General features: G+C 41.4%; 3 protein-coding genes across 5 annotated transcripts in view; 1 reads left to right on the top strand and 2 right to left on the bottom strand.

The window, feature by feature from the left end:
• pcyt1aa (phosphate cytidylyltransferase 1A, choline a) lies at positions 1-24,604 on the top strand. Of its 2 annotated transcripts, none has more exons than XM_085141272.1 (9): positions 1-3,316; positions 4,136-4,249; positions 4,575-4,674; positions 4,818-4,934; positions 5,278-5,429; positions 5,620-5,698; positions 5,806-5,948; positions 6,040-6,228; positions 7,441-24,604. In XM_085141272.1, exons 1-9 carry the CDS (start codon positions 3,251-3,253, stop codon positions 7,657-7,659), a joined length of 1,179 nt encoding a protein of 392 aa, XP_084997398.1. In that variant the 5' UTR covers positions 1-3,250; the 3' UTR covers positions 7,660-24,604. The 2 variants fall into 2 exon arrangements, with proteins under 2 accessions (XP_084997398.1, XP_084997399.1); XM_085141273.1 differs by having other exon boundaries at positions 4-419.
• Positions 9,836-19,366, bottom strand: LOC146497937 (AP-2 complex subunit mu-A). Of its 2 annotated transcripts, XM_085141299.1 has the most exons (12): positions 19,246-19,366; positions 14,300-14,565; positions 13,978-14,060; positions 13,679-13,684; positions 13,439-13,574; positions 12,818-12,962; positions 12,600-12,617; positions 11,974-12,093; positions 11,688-11,823; positions 11,420-11,517; positions 11,148-11,259; positions 9,836-10,915 (listed from the first exon to the last, which is right to left on the bottom strand). In XM_085141299.1, the coding sequence occupies exons 1-12, from the start codon at positions 19,317-19,319 to the stop codon at positions 10,781-10,783; spliced, it is 1,329 nt and encodes a 442-aa protein (XP_084997425.1). In that variant the 5' UTR covers positions 19,320-19,366; the 3' UTR covers positions 9,836-10,780. The 2 variants fall into 2 exon arrangements, with proteins under 2 accessions (XP_084997425.1, XP_084997426.1); XM_085141300.1 differs by lacking the exon at positions 12,600-12,617.
• The window catches only part of LOC146497938 (segment polarity protein dishevelled homolog DVL-3-like), a 13,077-nt gene continuing 10,007 nt past the window's right edge, over positions 21,801-24,870 (bottom strand). Inside the window, exons 13-15 of the mRNA XM_085141256.1 lie at positions 24,436-24,603; positions 24,113-24,316; positions 21,801-22,873 (exon numbers count right to left, since the gene is read on the bottom strand). Of these exons, the coding sequence (XP_084997382.1) occupies positions 22,515-22,873; positions 24,113-24,316; positions 24,436-24,603 (731 nt within the window). The 3' untranslated portion in view covers positions 21,801-22,514. The remainder of the gene's footprint in view (positions 22,874-24,112; positions 24,317-24,435; positions 24,604-24,870) is intronic.

The raw sequence follows: 24,870 nt of genomic DNA on the forward strand, positions 1-24,870 counted from the left end.
GTCGAGTACAATCACGGAAGCGCCCGTTGTTGTACCAGTTCCTTTAAGGATGTCCAAGTTTTGTAGTTCCTGTGTTGTTGACCTGTCAGCCTTGTAGTACAGGCTGTCACTGCTGAGAATTTGTCTGTCCTTCTGGTTGATGCGGTATTTTGACAGCGACACAGAAAATACTGGGACGTTGGACGCACAGGATTGTTCATCTTTACCGTTGTCACTTGTGCTAGCGAACTAGCGAGCTAACGGCTAAAGTTAGCAAATAGGCGGCCAACTTTAAAAGGTAGATTGGTAACTAGCAACTGAGGGTGGCTAGCGGCGTTAGCTAGCTTTCTTGCTTTCAGCGAGCTAGCCTGCTGGCACTGCAAGGGTAGGAAGCCGCCCACTCGTGCAAGGCAGCATTCCGAAAAGAAAAACAGCGAAAGGTAAGCAAGCAGAAACTTCAAACAGATACCTGACGTTAGCTAATGTTACGAGCCGGGATTTTTAGCCTAGTGAGGTTGGGAATTTCAGTGAGAGGCGAAAAAGTCGGCACAGCCAGGTTTTTTACTGCTGTACTTCACAACTATTATTAACAAGCCCTCTGTCAGCTGTTGGTGTCTCTCCTGTCAATGGTTGAGGTTAGATGCCTGTTGCACACTCTGTGTCAACTTTGCATGTGTCTGCAGCCTTACTGAACAGCATTATAACTTCCCAGGGATACTAGACATTGGGGACATTGTGTTAAATGCTGTGTGGTTTTCAAAGTGTGGTCGGAGGACCTTTAGTGAGCCGGGCCAGGACCGAGTAACTTCTGTGTTTAAACCTTACTGTACGAGCGAAGACAGCGTTGGATGTACACAGAGTTACTATTCTTAGATGTGACCCGAATTTGAACAGGTAACTTCCTGTAATCAATGATTAACCATTTGAGTCATTTGTGGAACAGTGCCGCAGTCAGTGTCTCATTTCAGTTTTTGATGTGTTTCTGGAAGATATGCAGGTTTTAGCCTGATAGTTGGCTTAAGAAAGATATCGAAAAGTCTCTTTTAGCTTTGAGAACGTAAAGAGAAATAAAGATGATTCTGTACTAGGCTAGCCAAGTATTTATGAAGCAGTTACAAAAAGAACAACCACTGACCAAAGTGCTGGACAAAGCAATAAAATACAATTTGAATAAAGTTTAAATAAATAAAAGGCTAGAAGGCTAAACTTTTAGGGTTAAGATAATCACTACAAGTTTAATACATGATATTGTTTTCTTGGATTTGCTGAGAAGCATTGTGTTATTTAATCATTTTACAGGTTTGATCGTGTACCTCATTTGCACAGCACTTATTCACACAGTGCTTGGCACTGGCCTCTTTGTTGCGTTCTTATTATAGCAGTCAGTTTCAGTGATGATGACATGCGCTCTTCATCTAAATCTTCTCTGTCACTGTGTGGGAGCCTTGTAGGACTTCTCAGTCCCAGCGTTCAGCTGCTGGCAGGAGGGGGGCGTTTGTGCAAGTGCCCAGTGTTGGATCAGGTAGCCGTCACCACCAGGAATGTTGACCTGCCATGTCCTTCACTCATTGTACTGAGTCACAGTTTCATAGCTGACACAGCAGCAGATGTCTAGCCGGGGGCTATTATGACCTAATCGCAAGTTAAAGGAAACCTTTTCTTTTGCTTTTCCATTTCTTCTAAATTTTTTGTAAAAGTTTCAGATAATTAGGTCAGTTGTTAATGCTCTCAAATCTGGATACCAATGTTGAACTTTATGCATATATCACTTTCCAAAAACATAGTTGTGAAGTGCTTTGCATGACCCAGCAAAATACATCACTATTAAAACTTAAAAAGAAAAGTACACACAACTATAAAAACAAAACAGCGAAAACATGATATGTACTTGAACAGTGTGTGAAATATGACGGGTGAAATAAATATATGCAATAAAGCATCAGGTTTTTTAAGTATTGGTGTTGTCTGCATGAATTTGTTAGATGAATTTGACATAAAAGTGGCCATAAAGGGAGAACAGATAAAAACTTGTTTAAGACACAACTAGTGTTAAGTAAAAGGATAAATTGGGATTATCCTAAACTATAAACAATGCACATCTACTCTAGTTGAATAATAATATGGAGCTGGATATCTGAGTATGTCTCCTTTAAGGAAGTGCCATGGTTAATCATAAAAAGTGAATATCCACTTCAATGACGTGTGGTTTGATGGAATGTGTGCAATGAGGCAGAGCCTCCACCCATAACACTAGCACACTTATATTATAGACTTGACTTTTTTCTATATTCTGACTGTCGGGGTGGTTGGAACGTCTTTGTTTTGAATGAGTCGTGAAGCTAAATGTCAAGTGATGCTTAAGAGTCTCTCTTTTTTTTTACAAGGGCACAGACACACTGCAGACAAGATACAAACACAAGACCTTCCCATATTTGTTCTTTTCTGCATGGTTGATTAATGAACATACACATATTCGGTTGTCATTTTGGCTATGGATTACTCGTTAATAATTTTTGAAAGTAAGCATTTCTAATGTTTAATAACTTTTATAATGTGAGCTTGTTGGTTTGATAAGAGAAGCCGACCGAAGTCTCATGAGGGGATTATTCATCTTTGCAAGAAGTATTCCTTTATAGCTTCCTTCAAATATCTCAGGCTGTGCCATAAAGTTGTGGAAAGGTATCCAGCAGGCTCTTATGTGTATCACAAAGTCAGCTGAAGTCTATCAGCATAGAGTATAAAAATACGCCTACTTGTGGTGACCTGCTGACACTGGAGAAACGGGGCTGGGTTTAATGTTCCCACATGCGAGGCTAACTTGATCTCACACGAGGCATCAGATGTAAAGGCTGAATGGGGTTAATGTTCTGTATGTTTAGGAATTAACTATGGTATGTTGGAACAGGTGGTGTTTGCTTAATTTTCACTTGACCTGTATTTCTATGGATGTGAGAATCTGTCATGGTGGTTCATACTGTGTTCTCCCAGTTTCTGGGTCAAAGGTGACTCGGCATATATCACCTGTCATAACACGACAGCTGTATAAATTTACAGTCTGTCCGTGATGTATATTATATTTTTAGTGTGCTTGTGTGCTTTAATTATGTAATACAGTTCCTACCCCCAACATAAAGTGTTACTAATAGGGCTGGGCTATATCATACCGTTCACGGTGATACCGGTGTAATGTTGGGCAACGATAGGAAAATGAAATATCGCGATAGAATATGGGTAAAACGCGCATGCGCAGTGCCTTTGTTAACATACGCACATGGCGGCGATGCAGAACGAGAAGGGCGAAAGTGGATCGTTAAATGAAACGGATGAACCAGAATTGGTTTGTAAAAATGCTGCAACTTCAGTGGTGTGGAACTGGTTTAGCTTTCATCCGTCAGATACACAACAAAGCACTATTTTTGGTAGCGCATGCTAGCGGGCCGTCGTTATTACCGTGTTTTTTGGAAAATACAGCACACTTAAAATCAATCCTTTGATTTTTCTGAAAATCGACAGTGCCCTTTATAATCCCGTGTGCCTTCTGTATGAATTCTGGTTGTGTTTACTGACCTCGAAACGATTTCATGTCGTACACGGCGCTCGAAAATCTGTCAAATGTTTCAGTACGACTTTGCTAAGCTACAAGCCACACTTGATGATTGTCGGAGCATTACGGCTACCGTAGTCAGGCGCCTCGCGGAGTGATACGTACTGTGCTTCAACGTAATATTACCGTATTGTGTGTGTATAACCTCTTTTTAAGTTTTGTGGATATTATAGATGGTTATGCTGAGGATATGTAGGCCAATTTCCACTGGAAATGCCTTTTGGTTAAACTGTCAGCAAGGAATTTGCATTTGCACTGTTAATTTTTTATATAACTTTAATGCACTTAAAAAAGCTGCTTGTTTAAGTGAAAATACATTGATGTGGGGTTTTTTTTTTTTGCACTAATAAAGTTGAGGAGTTGTAAAGTATTTTGTCTAGCGTCAATTATATCGTCAGTTATATTGTTATTGCAAATTTTCAAATGTATATCGTGATAAATATTTTTGGTCATATCGCCCTGCTCTAGTTACTAATTAACCTAGGACATGGAAAAGAGTTGAATGTGAAGTGTGGGGTGTTTAAATTGCACTTGTCTTGACCTTTGACCCAGATGGAGGCCCAAAGCTCCAGCACACTGCTGCTGTCAAGAAAGAGAAGAAGAGATGGCTCCAATGGGGAGGCCGAGGAGGGTGAACGGTTTGGGAAAATCCCCAGGTGTACTGTGGTGAGTCTTTGTGCTTTAACAGCACCGTATTTGCTGTGCAACCTTTGTGCGTAATGCTGTACAAAGTGCACACCAATGCAAAGAGCCCCAAGCAATAATACTGCAGTGTGAGATATCAGCTGATGTTTGCTGAGGAAATGTCATCCGTTCACCCTTGATGTCCACATCAGTTTATGCTGTAAGAGTCCAGGAAAGAGCAATTACATCATTTTAAAGATATGACGACAGTTTTTCTAGTATTTGTGAGGAAATTAATTTAAATAAAAAACAAAAATGCACAATTCATCCTTTATATCATCTCATTCTCCTCCAATGTCTCTTTCAGGGGCTCAGGCACCCTGCACCCTTTGCAGATGAGCTAGAGCCAGCTGATAGTAAAGCTTACAAAAGAGTCAGCATGGAAGAGGCCAAGAGGGGAACACCACGTGAGTCTGAATGCTTAAATCTCTCACACTTTGATTGCCTCTCTGGTGCCACAGTCTTAAGTAAATTCACACACGTGGTCAAAATGAAACCATTTGATTCTCTCTGTCCACCTCCTAATATCTTATCTCATATGTTCGTCCAGCTGTAAGACCTGTGAGGGTCTATGCGGATGGCATCTTTGATCTTTTCCACTCAGGTCACGCCAGAGCCCTCATGCAGGCTAAATGCCTCTTCCCAAATACACATCTCATTGTTGGAGGTAAGCTTGAGTGTGTGTTGCTGCTCTCAGCTGCTGGATGTTGTTCAACAGCTGGATATTCTTTCAGCGTTTCGTTTTTATGCTCTGTGAGCGTACGTCACATTCTGTTCCCAACTGTCTAATAAAATAAGAACAAACAGTGTGGTGGTGTTTTTAATGGCAATGCAATCAGAGATTGTTACATGTTGCTCCTTGAACTTTAGTCACAGTAAATCCCTCAGCTGAAGTGTTTGAGTATTATTCTGTCTCTATGGCTTTCCCTTCTGTTTAAATCAGTTTTTCAAAGCCTCTTTTTTTTGTGGAGAAACTTTAAATATTCACTTCTTTAAATATTTCCTGTCAGTGTGCAGCGATGACCTGACTCACAAGTACAAGGGCTTCACAGTGATGAACGAGGATGAGCGATATGATGCTATCAGACATTGCCGCTATGTGGATGAAGTAGTGCGAAACGCCCCCTGGACGTTAACGCCGGAGTTTCTTGCAAAACATCGTGTGAGTACATGACACAGAATTAAAAACCATGACTAGAAACTTTCAGTCCCTTCACTCAGAACTTGGAGTCAGACTGTAGACATTTTTATAATGCTAACTTTTCCCTATTGTTTTGTTTGTTTTATTTTTGTACAGCTTGTAGATCTGAATCTCCTGTGTTTATCTGTGTTGCTTGTAATGACCTCTCCAGATTGACTTCGTGGCCCACGACGACATCCCATACTCCTCAGCGGGCAGTGATGATGTTTACAAGCACATTAAAGAAGCTGGTGAGCAACAGCATAATGGAGATTAGGAATGTGGTGTGCAGTCAACAAGGATCAAATTGGATAAGTCCAGAAACTCTTATCGCTACAGCTTTTTCTGCTTTCTTTAGGTATGTTTGCACCCACCCAGCGGACAGAGGGCATCTCCACCTCTGACATCATCACTCGCATAGTCCGTGACTATGATGTATATGTCAGGCGCAACCTGCAGCGAGGGTACACAGCGAAGGAGCTCAACGTCAGCTTCATCAATGTACGAAACTTTGCTTTGCTCTAACCGGACGTTAAACAGACAGCGGATGTGTTCGTTAACCTGTCTCCTTTGTCACGTGCACCCTTAACAGGAGAAGAAGTACCATCTCCAGGAGCGCGTGGACAAGGTGAAGAAGAAGGTGCGTGACGTAGAGGAGAAGAGCAAGGAGTTTGTCCAGAAGGTGGAGGAGAAGAGCATCGACCTGATTCAGAAATGGGAAGAGAAGTCCAGAGAGTTTATTGGAAACTTCCTGCAGATGTTTGGCCCTGAGGGAGCCTTGGTGAGGATGCTGGTTTTGTTTGGTCTTTAAACACTATTTAATGAGGAATTTGATTGGAAACATGTGCTTTTTGGCAATGTTAAACGTCTGCGAGACTTTTTCACTTGAAAGAAAGGCTTTATAGCAAGTGATACACACATCTGCGAGGTGAGAGTATTGTTGGTGTAAATGAACAAAGCATAAACACGATAGAAATGGTGAAGACTAAATTAACATGACTTTGTGATAGTAGGCTTCAGTCACACAGGACTGTAGACCAGTTACTGACAATGTAGGAACCACCAATGTGAGGGGAAAATGTGCAACTTTTGCAAGTGTCTGCTGTGCAGCCGCTCACAGTGACGTGGTATTGTTTTGATACAGCGACACAAAATGTCACTATTTTAATAAATCAATTTAAATACTCTGGGGATATTATGAACAATAGGGCTCATCTTATGCATCACCAACATCAGTTGCCAACTGGTCGGGATTACACATTTTTCCTTAGCGACGAGAGGTTACCAGGGGACGTTTAAGTCATAGATGTCTTTTGTCTTTATTTTAGGTTATTAGCTCAGTCGGTTAATTCCATTGTGCATAATATGTGTGATCTACAAATCAGAACATTTAATTTTGTCCTTCAGTTGTTTGAACTCACAGGCAGGCAAAGATCCAAACTTATTTTCACTTGTCTCGGCCAAGATCTTGCCTGGGATTTTTAAATCTAAGTTTTCAGCTCATAGTTCTGATATCAGGTCGGAGTCCCAAAACACACGTCTTCCCATATGTGACATGATAGTACTATAGAAATGAAATGCAGTCTTAGTGTTTTTTGATGGTGTCTGGGATTTAAAGCAGATATATAAACTTGTAACAATGAAAAAAGCCGTCAGGAAATGAGACTCATAAAGAGAGCTTTACTTTGAGAGTTGACTTCCTTTCTTTCTTGCACAACTTTAGCTGAAAGTAAATTGTGTAACTTCAATCAAAAAGAGCTATAAAAGCAAGAGACCCACATGGTAAAATTATGCACTGTTACAAACAAGTTTCCTCTGCAAATATTTCAATGGCAGAAACCACCACCTGGACCATGTGTACTGTGTGTTTTTGTTACCACTGTATGTAGAAAAGTCACACTGACTTAAAATCAGACGGCACAGCACATTATTCCTGCATTCAGCTGATTTGATCATCAGCTCATCTGTTCCCGCCTTTGTCTCGCCTCCACAGAAACACATGCTGAAGGAAGGACGTGGCCGCATGCTGCAGGCCATCAGTCCCAGACAAAGCCCCAGCAGCAGCCCCACCCGCGAGGAGCGCTCTCCCTCTCCCACCTTCCGTCTCCCCTTCTTCTCCAAGACCTCCCCGCCCCCCTCACCTCCCCATCACAGCGGGGCCCGCGGATACCTCATCAGCGAGGACGACGACGATGAAGACGACGAGAACTAGACTTCGTTCGCGCTCTCCGCTGTCAGGTCGCAGTCAGCTCTGCTAAACTGGTAGCACTGTCGAGTAGCGTGAATTTCATCGAGCTCCTGCTTTAAATGTCTTTTTGTTTTATGGTTTTACTTTGACCTTTAGGACTTCACTGTCATTAAAACAGCCAGGTTTAGTTTTTTTGTTTTTTTTAAACGGCCAATTTCATCCTCTTTGTTCCTGTGTAAGGATCAGTTAAAATTATGGCTGTAGTCACTTGAGTTCTTTACAGGTAAGTTTCATTTATCTTTCACTTTGATGTTTGCGTTGGGGTATTTTTTTTTTGGTGTTTTTAGTCACTCACTGTCACAGATATTTCACGCGGTGCACCCGTCTACCACGGTATTATTAAGGTTAGCATTGTATTGCATTAGGTGTGGGTCCCCCTGCCATGGCTTTGACACCAAAGTCTGTGTCGGAAAGGTCAGCCGAGGAATCACGAAGACACTGTTGGGTATCTCAGGCTGCGGGTTGTCAGAGCATGTCAATTATTTAAAGTTTTACGTGCCCTGCTCATGCAGCGGGGCAATGTATATTTTGCTCATACTAACAAAACAAAGACCTGGCTCTTTTTTATTTCTCATTTTTAAAATAACCAGGAAACTCCAGATCCAGTATGAGCTGAATCTGAGAGTACATTTGTTCTACTAAACAGCAGCGTTTTTCCAATGTGTGTGTGTGTGTGCCTGCCTGCCTGCAATTGGGCCTGTTTTTGTCAGTGTATGCGCATGTTCGTGTGTCAAAGCTCTTAAATTGGCATGTTTGAAACGTGTTCTGTCAATATTTCCCACCTGTTGACAGATCTGGTGTAAGCTACGACTTTAATGCATATAGTAATAAATTTGCTTTTAAATCGTGTCTGCAGACGGGAAATCGGTCTTTGAAAGACTAGTTTGGGACTAGACGCCTTTCAGTGGCGTAAACAGAGGAACAGCAACAGTTTAGATGTTGATGTAGATACTTAAATGCTTATTTTTGTATATTTTGTTTTTCACCTGTGCTGCTTCATTTTGAGCAGATAATCAACATGAGCAGCGGTGGAAAAAGTAAAATACACAACAGTCTGGTTGCCCATCTTTACAAATAAGTATTCATAAGCACAAAACAGGTTTCTTTGCTGAATAAAGCCTCCTAATGGGAAGCACACTAACACAGCAAATCATAAAAACTTAAGACAGGACTTCCACTTTCTGACCTGGGCTTGTGTGCACCACACTTATGGAGCTACCTCCCTCCCTGAACTGATTGTTTCCGAAGACTAGCACAAAGTATGGGGATAAGGTTTCCTTTCTAAACAGAGCCATTGTTCCTGCACTGAAGCAATGTGACTTGCTCAAATATTTAAGTCCAGCCTCTGTGTGTGTGTGTATGTGTGTGTTATGTCCTGTATCTTTGGGGATAAATCATGATTTTTTTCCTCCCCTCCTCTGTAACTGTGACTGAAACATCACAGGATATCTGAAGATGTAACGCAATACTGTTAAGATGACGCTAATATAAATGTTGACAGATGTCGATTGATATGCTCTAGGCTTGTTGTGGGTGAAATCTTAATTGGAACTTGAGGGAAACAGCTGAACAGGACTTGAGTACTCACCCTGCATTATTCCTTGAGGAAATCCAGCCTAGTCTTTGGTGCTGAGCTAGTTTTGGGAAGCCTTGCTTTGTTTCTTCTGGAAGTTTTTCCATTAAAAAATCTGAACTTCTCATTAAGAGCAAATCCACCTACAAAGGTGGTAGAGGCTCGAGTGGCAAGCCAAGCCAATAATAGCCACTGTTACTAAGAGGCATGTAAATGTTTTAACAGGAAGTGTTTTTAATCGTGTTATTTTGCTGTTTGGGGCAATTTTGTTTTATGTCCTGTATGTAGAGAAAGAGCAAGGCAGGAAAAATGTATTAAAATTGTTGGCCAAAGCATTTCTGGATCATGAGCCATCATTTGTCTTTCAGTATTTTCCATGTTAACTGGATTCTTTGGCATTTTATATAACTTGCATTAAAAACAAAAACAAAACCTGCTCCTGTTACAAAATCTGCTGTTGCCACAAAGAAGCCCATCCTTAATTCAAACAATGAGAAAAGGAAACTGGTACAATAGAATTCAGACAGCCTAAAATAACATCAATCAAATGAAAACAAACAAGGTGGGTTTGGTTACAGAGTCAGATTTAATTGGACAGAACGGTCACCAGGGCTACAAACAAGAAGCAGACAGGTGCAAAGCAAACGCCAGGGGGAGACCTCACCTCACTGCAAACACGTCTAGGGCCTCGTCTTTGAATCCCAAAGAAAACCAAGTGTGCCAAAGTTAAATTTGGGTGTGAATTTGGGTTACGACTTGCTTATCATGATGATGGTCAAGCTTAAAAACTGTCTGGAATGTTCCCTTATGTTTTAACTTCACTGACTGAATGCCAGGGAAAAAAAATGAGCGAGAAGTAGTGGAAAAATACCAGGGAAATCTATCAAAAAAAACAAAAGGCTTGCACATCATCATTTCTGCTCTGCCTGCTTTTGAGATCCGAATGAGCACTCCTGAAAACACGGATCACATATCAGTCAATTCATTCAAAAGGGTAGATTCTACTGAGAGACGTTTGTATACAGGAACTACATCAGGATTCATTTTAAACCACAACAGCTACTAATCATCTTAGCAGGGATAACTCGAAGATTTGGGACTTCTAAGTGTAGAGTAGATAGTGGAACAATAACACTGAATAAACACAACAGGGGGGGAAGGAGGGGGGACCCTTCAAGCCTCTAGTTCGCTCCCCTGGACACTCCCGCATCACTCGTCTTTTTCTTTCAGACACCGGCTGGTTCATGTTTACTCATCACAACGAGATATATACGATACAATGGTTCACATTTTGCATATATCTGTGCATTATAACATATTTACTTTTTTTTTCTTTGACAATGTAAATTTCAATCTTCAACACCTAGTTAGGGAGAGGTGGGAGGGGGTGAGAGAAGTGATAAGGGCTGAGGGAGGAAGAGGAAGGAAAAGGAGGGGGGAAAAAAAATCTTAACAGGATAGATGGGAGGGGAAGTGGTGAGTTTGCTGCCTGGCAGGGGGGGAGGTACAACTTTAGCAGCGGGTTTCATAGATTCCAGAGCGGCCGATGTACCGCACCCATTTGATGACATCGTGGTCACTGTAGTTGAGCTTGGACTCAAACACCTTCAAGTAGCGCACCTTCAGGCCGGATGGCGCAAAAGGAACCTGCAGGGACAAAGGAGGAATGTTTCAAACGTGCCAAAACATGCAAGGTGTAGGTCGCGGGTTCTTACAACAGGAAGTGTATTTATGTGGAAATAGTAAGCAGGATGTGATTTGCATGGAAGATAGTAGGATTTAATCCAAAGTCCATTTTTATGGCTAGCAGCTCTGTAATAAGGTCCACTTAGCATTCAGAAAAGTAAGGCTCATGTGCCACTCCAATGAGCAATCTCACCTCAAAGTTCATAGAGATGGGAGGCCTGGCCCATTTCTTCTTATCGTTGGTCGGCAGAAGCTCAATCTCAGCACTGATCTGAGACTCCTTCATCCCAGCCATCCGTTTGATCCTAAACAAGCACAGAGAAAGATGTGAGACATTTATTTTCACTCCAAAAAAAGAGGGAAAAAGGAAAAGCAAAGATAAGATATGAGGTTGTTAATCATCAACTTTTCAGAAAACATAAAAGCAAATTTGCTTTTCCCATGTGCAGCAAAGTTGATACTCACTTCCAGACAATGGCGTTCTCACTGGCCTTGTACTTGGCTTTTCCTTTCATACAAATCACCTGCACACCGCTAGTGTTGAGGGGTGTTGGGATACGCACCTGAGGAGCGACGATAAAACAATAAATAATTAGAGCAGGTAAACTTTTGACCCATAACTGCACATTTTCTCTGATTTAAGTTCTTAGAATTTAAAACGTATTTTCTTAACATCTTCTGCATTTCTGAGTAAAACGCTACATCTTGAGAGTAACATGAAAAAACAGCTGACCTCAATCTTCTGAGCCAGCAGTGATGGTTTGAAGTTGGACTTGATGACCACTTTCACCTCCAGTTTGGTGCGGCCCACCTCCCTGACTAGAGGAATAACTCGGAACGGCAGGATGATGTCCTTTGTAGTGCGATATCTGCAAGAAATAGCATGAGAAGAAACGATGTAAATTAGTAAAGCAGAAACAAGCCTAGTCAGTGTCCTCAGTGTTCATCCATGCCAATTAATGATGCTTTTAATGTCATTAGAGCCAAACAATTTCTCATGACTTCTTTCATCTACTGACCTCATAAGCTCATACTCTCCATCAGGGGGGATGAAGCTGATGCTACGCTCAGAGTCAAACTTACTGAGGCGCACACACTGGTGGAAGGTGCAGTCATCGATGGCTATGGACTGCTTCCCACTACCAGGAAAGAAAACACATCAGACACCACATGAGATGAAAGAACAGTCCACCTGTTTATTACTAAAAAACTACAGGAAAAACAAAAAAAGGTCCCAGTCTCCAAAAGCTAAAACTACAACTTTCCCTCAATTAAGGTTTATCATATGACTACACAAAGGGACACAACTGCTTAGTACCAAGACATGTACACCTGGTTGAGGTTAATGTCATTATTCTGCACTTAAAACAAATCACAGTCACTGTTAGGTGTTTGGGTAAAGGATTAGATGTCAAGCAGGTAGGTGTGGGTGCAAAAAACAAACAATTCTACCAAAAGAGGGAAAGCAACCACCAGGCAGCACACTCAAAAGTTAAAGACGTGTTTTGTTTGTATTGACTGTGTGGGGAGCAACAGTGCATGAGATGTACAAATTCTTAATTTGCTAAAGGGCTGAGATGAGACGGGAGCTGGTGTGAGTGTGCGTTGAGGTGGCAGAGGGTGAGGACACTTGTCAGTACAGTACCTTCCTCCCCCTAAATCACTGAGGTACAGCACATAGAAAAGAAAGAGAGGGAAAGAAAGAGATGCATCCAAAGGAAAGAAAAACGAAAAAGAAATTGTAAACCCTGTGTCGTTGCAAGCAAGACAATATTAACACAGACAAGCATAACTTAGGGCTTTTAAAACTTGGACAATGACATTTCCTGTTGTGGTTTTAAAACTAAAATGCATATCACTCACCTCTTCCCTGCATCATCAGAAGCTCCTCCCTTGCCCTGCTTGTCGATGACGATCTTGTCGTTCATGCCAAATTTGCACTCGGGCATTCCACTCAGGTAGCTCTTCATCACGACTCGGCCGGACACGTGAGCACTCAAGACCTGCCCTGTATGGGAATGCTTATGTTAGGCAAAGACATCACATGAAGCCCAAAACCTTTATTTGTGGGATCTAATGCTGCTCAATATTAAACTCTTACTTAGAAATTTATGTCTCAAGTAAGAAAACAAGTAGCAGTGTTATCACAAGTTTAGAGTTTATCACTTTCAAAATAAAATACATGCATTTCCAAGCCAACAGTAAAACCTCTAAACATGTTTTCTGAGTAATCGTTGTAAACATAAGGACCCATGTTTTGGAAATTTGTAACTGAGACACCCATAATCATCTCAATCATGAGTTGCAATGGTAAACGTTAATACCTACTGCTGCTGGGGAAAAATGTCTGATATGAGACAAGAAGACAAAAACAAGAATCTGCTTTATTATTTTGAATTTGCATGATTTGAATGATAAATTTACAGAAAGACAGTGCACACTTTATTTTCATTGTCACTTTTTCTAAAGGCGCCATAAACGCACCTTGTGGTGACATAAGCAGGTTAACGCTTTCCAGTACGTCCAGAAAGAGCTCATTGCGGCGATACTTGATGCCCTCGCGACGCCAGCCAATCTGCCCCGTCACCTGGCTGGTGATCTGAGACTGCTCCTCTTTTGTCTGAGAAACAGGGAGGGAAAATGTATCACTACTAACAAAAGTCAAAAGGGGATCATCAGCTCAGATTATCAACACAGATCAACTCATTTTCAGTATGCCGTTACCTGGTGCTGAAGTGTCCAAAGGTTGCAGTTGAGGGAAAACAATGAGACAAAAACAAAACAAACAAAGAAAAAGAAGAAAATTATTTACATTTTAAAGCAGTGGTCAGCAAGTTTAATTTTATACATTTTATTTTAGTATCATGACACTGATTAACCGCTAACCCTCTATTTATTTTTCCTACATGACAAGTGGATATGCACTTTTTCATTTCTAGTGTTTCATATTGTGACACCGACAGTGTGGGAAAAGGGGAGTGTACCCTTGTTCTGTTAGAGAGGGAGCATTCATTTATACTGACCTGTCCCTTAATGCCCTGCTGGGTTATGAAGGTCTTCAGCGCCCCAGTCTCTGAGTTCTGGGGGTAGCCAAAATCCAGGATCTCTGTATGAACAAACACAAACACATAGCTTGTTGGGTAAGAAGGGAAAACTAGGACACGTAGGGCCAAACACAACCTGTTGACTCTGCCTTGACTTTAACCTGGACACAAACATAGTGAACAGACTAAAGCAGTGACCTCTTTTCCCAAAAATAAAACTATTTACACTCTACCATAATAGAAAAAAAAAATGTACACATTTAGAAAATTTAACTGATCACGAGCGCTTGTCATCACCTACCATCCAGCAGCTCATAGATGAGCACAAAGTTGTTCTTGATGTTCTCCTCGCTGATCTTGCCGAAGTAGGCGGTCATGACGTCACACATTTTGTAAAGGAACTCAAACACCATGGCGGCGTTGACATTTTGCTTGGTGACGGCTGCCAACCAGATGTTGGAGCGCTTCACGTGGAAGAAGCTGGTGCGGGCAATATTGGTTACCGGCGATCGAACCTGCTGCCTGGCGTGGATCACGTTCACGCGGAACGCATCCACAGCATTACGCCTAAGATGCAAGGACGAAAGATAGAAAGAGGAGAGGAAGTTGAGATAATTGTTTACAACAGTGTGACATCATGTGAAAGTACTCCTGCAGTTTAACTACAAGTTAAGCTCAGCCCAGACTCATAACAAACAACTTCTTAATACCTCAGGAACATATATATTCATTGAATAGAGTACCAGTTACCACAAACACATTCAACCAACAGAAAGGGGGCATGTTAAGTTGGTGTTGCTTTGTGTAAAGTGGGATAATTACCATGAAGAGACAACTGAGACATCAACGCAACAATGTCATAATTAACTCAACTTTATAGGAACAAAAAAAACAAAAACCTAACTAAATCACACAGCTAATCTTGCACAATCTGATCTTTGTTTTAATGTCTTTTTATTTAGGCAGAGAAAAAAAAAAAAGAGCAAAATAATCTGAATTGCATTCTACATTAAGTATACTGTAGCTTATTGCCGAAACTCAACCATGATTAACATGGATTTATAGATGACAGGGCTCTGTATGAGGGATGCAGCAAGTTCTGACAAGAATTGACAAATCCCACTGTCCCAGGAACATCTTCAGGGCCTTTTCCAGCCACGATCTCCCACCTTTACAAACCCCAAAATAAGTAGATAACAGAGTATCTCCTAACCAGGCAACATTGCAAATAAGCCTTTCAAACACTGATGTTCTACTTTTCTACTGTACAACAGCATGAAGGTTGTTCGATTTGAGTATATTTGCATATCCCCAAATAAAAAGCTGAACTCTAATGATGCCCAGCGCTGCGGGTTAAGAGCTGCCTGTCAAATACAGGCCATGTAAAAATAAATGAATGATAACTAAACACAATCTTGTCTTGTTGCTGCTGCATATACAAGCAAATGTTTCACTTAAACAAAAAAAAAAACAAAACAAAATAAAAAAACTCTTAAGGAATGAAGGGTTTGTAAAATGTGCTAAATGCGGACGGGTTATAAGAAATGCGAGTATGTACTGTGGCATACTGACGCGGCATGTCAGAGAAATTCTAAGTCTGCAATTGTAGAGCTTGTTGGCTAATGTTAACTTTGCCTCATGACTTATTTCATGTTTAATAAGCAAAGCTGTGACAGCATGAGTGCAGTGGGTAGCAGGTTTAATCATCATCTGCGTGTTAACACAAATACGTGTGCTCAGAGCAATAGCCTACTATTTGACAAAAACAACCATGTACAGAAACTCCAGTCACTACTCACTTCCATAACCACAGTGTAATGTAATAACTACTGGGGCAAACAGGAACACATGAGAACAATGCGTTTTAGCATGACAGTTGCACTGAACAAACAGAGGGAGTTAGGCCTGTGTTTGGCAGTCTTATTTCTGCTTTCTTATGCATTTGAAGTACATAAATGCCCCATCCACTGTTTGAGGAAATAAAATGGGGTGGACTACTTTTGCAATTCAAATGTAGCGAATTCCAATTACATCAACTGTCAATTCACCCAGATCACAGTGTACTGAACAGCGGCTATATCACAGTTAACTAGACGTTCCACCTTATTAGATCAGCTTCAGATTTAAATCATTCCATCTATTAAAATTTATACACAAAAATCATTGTTAACATCTACAAAAATGCCATTAGAATATTTAAAATCATTTGTTCAATTTATCTGAAGGGAAGAAAAAAAACAATAATTAGGGCAAAGGATCAGAGGACTATCTAACCATGCTCAGACTACATGCTTAGGCATCAGCAGAACTGACTGTGAGCAAGACTATTCACTGAAGTGGCCAAGTTCTTTGGCTATGACTGATGTGCTGTTATATTTCAGTATATGGTGGTTTATTTACCACTGTAATGGCATGACGGGTGACTCATGCTTGGAGAAAGTATCAGGAGTCTGACTGTGGAGTCAATGGGCATGCACTTTAGGGGATCATGGGGTCATTGATCGGTGGCCATGAGAAGGAGAGGTCATGCTTTAGAGGCTCGAGCATCTCTTACCTATTCCTACAGGGGCCAAGATGAACAGATGGAGGAAAATGGTGATACAGAGGATAGAGAGGAGACACGAATGAAGTAAAAGGACACGAGAGACAAAAATGCACAAGAGACATTTTCGTGCGTCATGTAGACAGAGTGAGTAACATGGTAACATCATGGTATTATGATGCCATCACTATAGCTGAATATGTTGGGAAAAGGTCAGCAGTATCATACTGCTCCTTAATCTAGTGCTTTACAACACAACAGCATGGCAAGTGAAAGATTATTTATGCCACTGCATTACCGAATTGTTATTTCAAGAAAATCAAGTTGCATGACAGCTTCAATTAAAAACTCAGTTCATAATGTAGCTGTCAAAACAACAATACTGAGCAAAGCACCATGTCTGGTTTACCCTGCATTCTGCAACAGTGAGGATCACCAATAGCAACCGATGCTGATGAAGTTCACACATCAAAGATAAAGGACGAAATGTGCAAGCAAGAACATGACATTAGAATTTTCTCTGGCCTTTTCCCCCCGGTAAGCGTAATACGAAGTCAATACCTTTCCTTATTCACTGCCATTCTGTAGGACACGCAACGCTGCGTTTCAGAAAGCACAACAAGCAGCTGTGTTTGTGCTACAGCTGACAAGGAAGGAGCAACCATGAAAAATAAAGAAAACTATTTCTTTACTGATCCTGCTAAAAAACAGCACAGAATGAATATACAGATCCCTGCATGACACTGCATGTAGCCAACTCAGACCATTAAGTGGTGTCTGAGTGGCTCAGCTTTTCAAGGCAACAGGTCATACTGAACAGTTCTGAAATGCAGCACACAGCTTGCTATTCAACCCATTTTCTCCCCAACTGTGTTTGTGGTGTCACCATGCCTTCAATAATTAGATTAAATGTTAAAAAAGGTCAAAAATGTATCTGTTCACCCCAAAACAGGAGATTACGAGTGTATCAGTTCATACACTTATCCCCCTCTACAGCCTGTCAACCTTCACTGTGTAAATCTACAAGGGCCTGATCTGCCAGTCCTGGAAAAGAGCCTACTTGGACTTCAAAACAGTCAATTAATGTGAATACACAGAATTTAATAGGCAAATGTAGCTATTTTCATTGGTGACTCTTTCTCAGTGTAACTCTGTAGAGCTAAATATGATACTACAAGCACTCAGCCAAGTCATACCAGACGTTAAACAGCTCTTAGTACAAAATATATGTCATCCCAGGAGGCCCGGTGTGAGAACTGAGCGTGTATTTGTCCACCAAAGTGCCGCATGCTGCCTGATGGATGAAGAGCATCACCCAGGCATTGCTACCGAAATCAAACAGAGTAATACAGCGAAAACACATTTCAAGCAGACCATCTCCTGCTGTGTTACAAATATGAGATGAGGCAACTGTGGCTGCCTGACGTAATTTTACATGTATTATCTAGGGTGTTTAAATGGAGAAGAAGAAGGAGGAGATGTGGCCAAGTCTTCTGGCTACCAAGCAGAGCCCTTACATGGCACATTTGAAACCACGTAGGCAACCTGACACCTTCATGGACATTATTACAACGTGGCGAGTATACTGTCAAAGGTTTCTCTTTACAACTGGCTTAAAACTGCTGTGTTAGGATAAGTCATGGTCTTCCAATAATATAAAAGTTGCTTTGTAAAGGCTTTCACATAGAAAAAACTTTTTTTTTTCCTGGTATATATGTTCCACTCCTAATATGAGAATCAAACTTACTTTCTGTGATTTTACAGAGAGTAAGTTTGAGGAGGGAGAACATGAACTCACAAATGAGCTATGCAGTAGTAACAGATCTGATATGCTTAGAGTCACACTTTATGTCTGTATAACAGTTTTCCACAAAATTTGCAAAATACATTTCAAATTGGGACTCGATGTTAGGATTAATTGAGGATTTTTAAGCAATCTACAGCACGAATTTCTTCATGGCTTTTGTTTTCCTAACATGTGCTAAACTTAACTGATTTTATGTATTGTTATAAGCAGCGAACATTTCAGTTCAGCATACATCAGATATTATGCATTCGGTTTAAGACATTTGCGGACCTTCTGTTTAATTGAAGACTTTAAAGTTAAAATATGTGATCACTGACTAGTAAATGAATGTCTACAGGGTATTAAGCAATCTTTATGGGGAGGAAAAGAAGGCTTCCTCTTTCTGCCTATCTGCCATATGGTAAGAATTAATAACTTGTGTCTTCAAGGGAGAGTCGACAGTGAATCAATTTGGAAAAGCTTTTCACTCAGTTGCACTTAACCTTTTAAACACAAGGTGTGGTTGGATAAGCTTGAGTGAACCAAATGATTACCTCAGACATTATGGAAAAAGAATAACTTTTTTCCCTCTCAATTATTCTTTTCTGTATTTAGTCACTTATAAATCAAGTCTGTAATAAATATTTTTGTATCCATATATACACATTTGATTATTTAAAAAAAAAAAAAGTACTACACAGAGGCAGTAACACTACTCTAAATTTAATCCTGGTGCAGGTTTGTATTTGGTCAACAACAGGAAAGACACGTGTGAACTTAGCCAAGAAGAGACATAATCCTCTCTCATCCTGGATCAACTACAGGCTCTCCACCCACACTGCATCAGGACCTTCTCAGTGATCTGGAATGTCTCAAAATCTGGGAACATTAGAGCAGGGTTTCTCTCAATTGAACATACCCTATGTCATCTCGGTAAACTCGGGAGATGAGGACCTCCCCCTTGTGGTTGTAGATGAACAGTCCTCCAATCATTGTGGCTGCTCTTCAATCCCAACCTGCCATGGTGAAACCAAAGCCCTCCTGAGAAAAGACAGAAATGAAGACAGGATATGTGGGAAGGAAAAGGAGGAAGAGAAGTAGAGAAGTGAAAGCAGCAAAAAAAAAAAGTGAGGGAGTAAGCAATAGTACAGAGAGGCATTTGTCCCTCACATCCGCTTTTTCTGTCCTTCTCACTCTCTCTCTCACACACACACACACACACTAAAGCCAGATGGATACATCCTGCAGCTGCACCACTGTGGTGACTCATTTTTCTGTAAGACGCGCACACATGCATACATTATTTACTCCGTACAGGCTAAAAACCACTGCAACTACTCTCACCACAGACAGTTCCCCGTTTTCTTCTAAAGTAAATAAGATTATTGACGAGAGATTAGCAGCTACCAATCTGACGCCGGATGCCACCAGACAGCCAGCTAAAAATCTGATGGCCTAACTAAAGTGTCGTCTTACATGTGTTGTCCGAATCGGGTTATATTCTATAATTAAAACATAATCAAAAATATTCTAAAGACATTTTTGTCGTTTGCTATTTAATCCTTGCAGAAATGTGCCCTCCTTAAAGAATGAAGATTCTGGAAAACAGAGGATGAAGGACATGCCTGACATTCCTCGAAGATAGAATCCAGACAATTTGCACACACACACACACACAACAGCATTCAGAGGAAAACCACCGCACAGATATAAGCCCGCAAATGAGAAAATATCTCCTCGTTAAAGCACCGCCGAGTCGTGACAGAATAAACCTCGCACAGAAGCCGAGGGCTTTAATCGCCCATTTATCGGCGAAGTCAAGATGTCTGCTCACTCGGGCCATTTCCTAACGTTCATACATTTTTCATATTTTTCATTTTTTCCCTCGGCCACCACGCGGCCGGTTAGCTACCATTTTTTTTGTCTTAAATATTATTAAGTGGCTTGACTGTGGTTAGAGGCTTGACCTTCAACTAAGATCGAAGTGATGGAGAATACACCGAGTGAGATATAAGCTAGCTAATTTAGCTCACGATAGCGGGCTAGCTGGCGGTGATATTCAGCGAACCTGAGTCGAGCAGTGCAGAATTTTAAATGGACTTCCGGTCAAAAGAAAACCAGTCAATTTGACGGGACCCTAAAGAGAACCATTAACTATCATCGACAACTTACGAGTTAGCCATGCAAATATACATCACGGGTTATTCAACAATGTTGGGTAATATATAACGTAATAAAAGATATTAACAAGGGGGCCCTTGCTTGCTTTTAATTTGAAAGAAAAAACGAGTCCTTTCCGTTATCAGTCTAGTTACTGCTAATAGATTGACGTTAGCTAGCGCCGCGGCGGCTAATGTTGCTACGTTAGCATCGCTCACGAATGAAACCGTTTCACCGGCTTTCCGTAACGGTTTCCGGACTACAGTTACCCTAATTAACGAAAAAACTGCAGTCCTTTCGTCTTTAGTGGCCTTACCCTAGTTCTCTCAAGAACGCCACCAGTCTTTTGCCTCCCCGTTCGGCCTCGGATGGCTTATGTCAGGATCCAGTAGGTTCCCAGTTCACACGCCCGCTAATTCCGCTCCTTCCTCCTGGTCCTCTGATAGCTGTCAGCTGACCCGCCGTCCTTACGCACAGCCGTTCCGCCGTGACAGGAAAAGGCGCGGCTGGAAAGATGTGTAAACCGCACCCAGGCCTCGATACGATAAGCGACATGGGTTACTGGCCAGTTATTTCGTAAAACATTTCACGTTTTACGGGAGATAATGGTTATGTTTAATAACCGGAAAATGCGCTAGAATCCCTTAAACAATAGACTTGAATTGCGCTCACATGTATTTGTACTTGTTAAACATCGACAATTTCTCATTGGCTCCAGGAAGTTTAAGAAAAAAAAACACTATTGCATTTTGTTTATTTTTTCCATGGTGGGAGTATGGGTGGTCTTGTTTTACCCTGTCCTGCAGAGTCAACTTCAATTTTATTTTCCAAACTAAACCGAATCGCCTCTCAACAGGAGTTTCCGCCTCAAACCACAGGGAACGTTTTGCATAGAGTTGTTCAGTCTGGGGCAAGTCCAAATGTACACAGGCTGAACGTTTGGACACTCCCACAGCGCTCCCGCCCCACTCTCACACACACTCACACACACACACACACACACACACACATCTGTACAGCAGACTGCCCACCCTTCACATTCCTGCGCCTGGATGGTTTGCAGTCCACTGCTTTTAAATGCAAATATAACCTCAGGTACCATAGAAGGGGAAAAAAATTAACTCACTAGGTTTCAGTTTTGCAGAAAAGTATACACAAGCAAACAAAACAGAAGCAGCAGATTTAAGTCATAAAACTATATTTATAAATAAAAAGACATTTTCCTTGATAAAAGAGTAGTGTGAAAGTCATGGTAAGAATTTTTTTTCCACTATACATTATCACAAGACAGTCTGAAGATTCGCTGGTTGGCAGATGAAAATGTAGTTGTGCCGTATAAAAACGACTCTGGAAACTGGATGCTCATGTTAAGCATTAAAAAGAAAAACAAACTAGTTGTGACCAGCTACAAATATAATAAAACAAACGCATTCTCAAAGTATGGACTGTAATTCTCTTGCACTACATACATTTCTTTCTTTCTCTCTTAAGTCAAGCAAATACTTTAAAAGTCTGAATAAGGTTAACAGTTAGTGTTCATTTCAGCTTCTTTCAGTCATTCTTTTTTTCTTGTTAGAGGTCAGCAAGTGGGGGGGAAAAAAAAAAAAAAAAAAAAAACAGGAAGAGGGAAGAGGCTTCAGTCTCTCTCAGTTTTGACGTGGACAGGGGTGGGGGAGGACAGAGAACATTAGATAAGGAACCCAGAGGAGGGAGGGAAGAGTGAAAAGAAGAACAAATGAAAAACATCCATGTGGAAAAGCACTGAGTCATCTTCCCTAGCTGACCATTTCCACTGCCTCCCTCCCTTCTTCTGCTCTTTGTCCTCGCTAAAACTCTTCCCCACCGTGGAGCGGAAACTGAGAAAGGCGCTTTGGTTCCATCTGGAGCAGGGTGGGGGGATGTTTCTTCACTGAAGAAAGTATGACCACTACAACTACTAAGAAAAAGTACAAGAGAGCAGGAGCATTTTCTCTCAGCATACACAACAGGGTGGTATCCATTTCTGCCTTTAGGTCTCTATAACCGGTGTCACATCACATCGACAAAGAATTCTCCGGCGTTGCCCACTGCCATGCGCAGAGACTGCCGTGACGCAGTGAGCTCAGGGGGCACCGACGCAAGCTCTCTGCCTGGTGGGGCACCAGGTGCAGCTGTAGAAAGATGTGGTGGCTGAGGGGGCAGGCCAGGGGGGCCGTACACAAGACCAGGCCCATAGGCTATAGAGTGGGAGTTGGCACTGCGGTGGCTCACAGAGCTGCGGACGCTTCGTTCACTAGGGGGAGCCACTGAGCGCTCACTTGGTGCCCGGTGGCTCCTGATGTCTGATTCGCTCCCACTGCCACCAGATTTTCGGCCCTCATTCTTGCTACAGTTAGAACCGCTGCTCCCTGTGAACAGAAGAAAAGAGCAAAATTATTATGCAAGTGAGATGTATATTTAAAAAAAATAAAAATCACATCTTTTTCTAATTGGGTGCCAATGACATCACGAAGGCAGCGCTGACCCAGTTTGCAGGAGACTCTTGGGAGAGCTGCATGACTAATGCTGACATAGTCTAGGAGCAGTCAGGCCAAACAGTTTAGCTATTCCTGAATGCAGTCACAGGTCTTTATTTTATTATCCCACTCAGACTGCTTAATTTTAGGGCAAGTTCCTGAGAGTAATTAATTTAAGCCAAAGCAGCTCATCTGATTAAAAAGAAACTTGATGTGGAGGATGCTTTGGTCCAATGCATGTCATCAAATCCAAAAACATAGGAAAGTATTCATGTCATTTTAATTTTGTGTCTACTAAAGAGCACGAGAGAGAGGGTAACAGGATGTTACCCTGTCTTAGCACAAACACTGGAAGCATGGGGAAAAAAATCTCTTCTCCACCAGAAATATTAAAGCAAACCCAAACCCCAACACTTTGTCTTTTACATTCTGCATCCTGCTAGTTTGTGCACTACTCACCCGTGCATTTAAGCTAAATGAGTACAGAGCATCTAAGATGTTGTCTCAGTGGGCCCAGCTGTTGTTGGTTAGTAAATATCTCCAGTGTGTAAGGAAACTGCACCTTAAACCACAACGTCTGCTTTTCTAGTTCCACACACATTAAACACAGAAACCCCAACATCTGAAGACTTTGGGGGTGATGGAAAGAGTCCTTTTTCACTACTCACAGAGCCAGGCTGTGTCCTTCAAGTTTTTGAAGTCAGCTTATTAAAACATACACTGTTCCTATAAGTGAATTCAAAGTGTGGAGGTAAAACTCCACACCTCTTCTCATCTCATACTGCTCAACAGCGTAAACTAAATGCAAAACACTGCAGAGATGTTGTAATATCACTTAATATATCCCTTTCACACAGAATCTGTCTACAGGCTTATAAAGTCTTTCAGTACACTCTTTCACAAAAAAGCAGCTATAGCAAGCCCTAATGAACCTCAGCAACAATGGCTGGTTACCTTCTTGTGAGCTCTGCATCTTTGTAGAAGCATAGTTGTTAAAAGTTTTAGGGAAACCGTGTGCTACTGACATGAATTTTGATTTTTCTTTGAGGAGAAACTGCAAAAATTAACATTGTAATTTTATATGAAGTGCTTGAAATTTATCTGTTGATGACTTAATTAAACTCCACTAACCACTGTGCTGGCTCCCTGCGCTGCCAGCTCCTGGTCCACCATGGAAGGGCTGCGGCAGATCGTAAGGGTGCGGAATAGGGAACTGGTAGGGCAGGGCCATGGGCCAAGGGGCTGACCCGGGATGGGGCAGAGGGGGGAGGGTGTCCTGATCTGAGGCACCACCGCTGGATCCATCATGATCATGCAGAGACAAGTGGGTCATGTCTGAGGAAAAGAGAAGACAACGCCGTTAGATTTTCAAGTCGCATCCCACTTAAACTTTGGTGAAACTTGCTGCTACTGCTCACGCTCTAAGCAGATCAGTGAGCTCAAAGTCCACTTACTGCCACAGAGGTCTCCAAAGACATAGTAGCACTGTTCAGAGAAGGTGATCTTATTGACTGTGTGTCGGATGTACCCAGCCTTCAGCAAATTGCTGGCATATTTACGAGCTTCACGGCGATCTGTGAATCCTTCCACATGATGGAAGAGCCAGTCCACCACATCAGAACCTGAAGCACATGTTTTAGAAATCAAATCGTCAGGCTACAGCTTCACTGATCATATTTAAAACTTTTTTGGCAACTTTACATAAATCTGATGGTGGTTAATTAATCTATACTTCAATTTAACATTGATTTTTGTTTTCAAGGTTGAGCTCTGGTAACCTGGTAATACACCTTGGTATAATAAAGGCAATTCGAGCTCATGCTGAATTTCTCAGTTGTTGGAATTTAAACATTTTTTTTTTTCCAAAATGTAAGAAAAAAAAAAAAAAA

Source organism: Neolamprologus multifasciatus, chromosome 18 (assembly GCF_963576455.1).
Source record: "Neolamprologus multifasciatus chromosome 18, fNeoMul1.2, whole genome shotgun sequence".
Lineage (NCBI taxonomy): Eukaryota > Metazoa > Chordata > Actinopteri > Cichliformes > Cichlidae > Neolamprologus > Neolamprologus multifasciatus.

Coding starts and splice junctions, on each gene's coding strand:
- pcyt1aa (XM_085141272.1), top strand. CDS start 3,251: ATGGCGGCGATGCAGAACGAGAAGGGCGAAAGTGGATCGTTAAATGAA. Junction 4,250..4,574: donor AAATCCCCAGGTGTACTGTG/GTGAGTCTTTGT, acceptor TGTCTCTTTCAG/GGGCTCAGGCACCCTGCACC. Junction 5,699..5,805: donor CAAGCACATTAAAGAAGCTG/GTGAGCAACAGC, acceptor TGCTTTCTTTAG/GTATGTTTGCACCCACCCAG.
- LOC146497937 (XM_085141299.1), bottom strand. CDS start 19,319: ATGATTGGAGGACTGTTCATCTACAACCACAAGGGGGAGGTCCTCATC. Junction 14,061..14,299: donor CATCTATGAGCTGCTGGATG/GTAGGTGATGAC, acceptor TTGTTCATACAG/AGATCCTGGATTTTGGCTAC. Junction 11,260..11,419: donor GAGAACGCCATTGTCTGGAA/GTGAGTATCAAC, acceptor GTGCTTGTTTAG/GATCAAACGGATGGCTGGGA.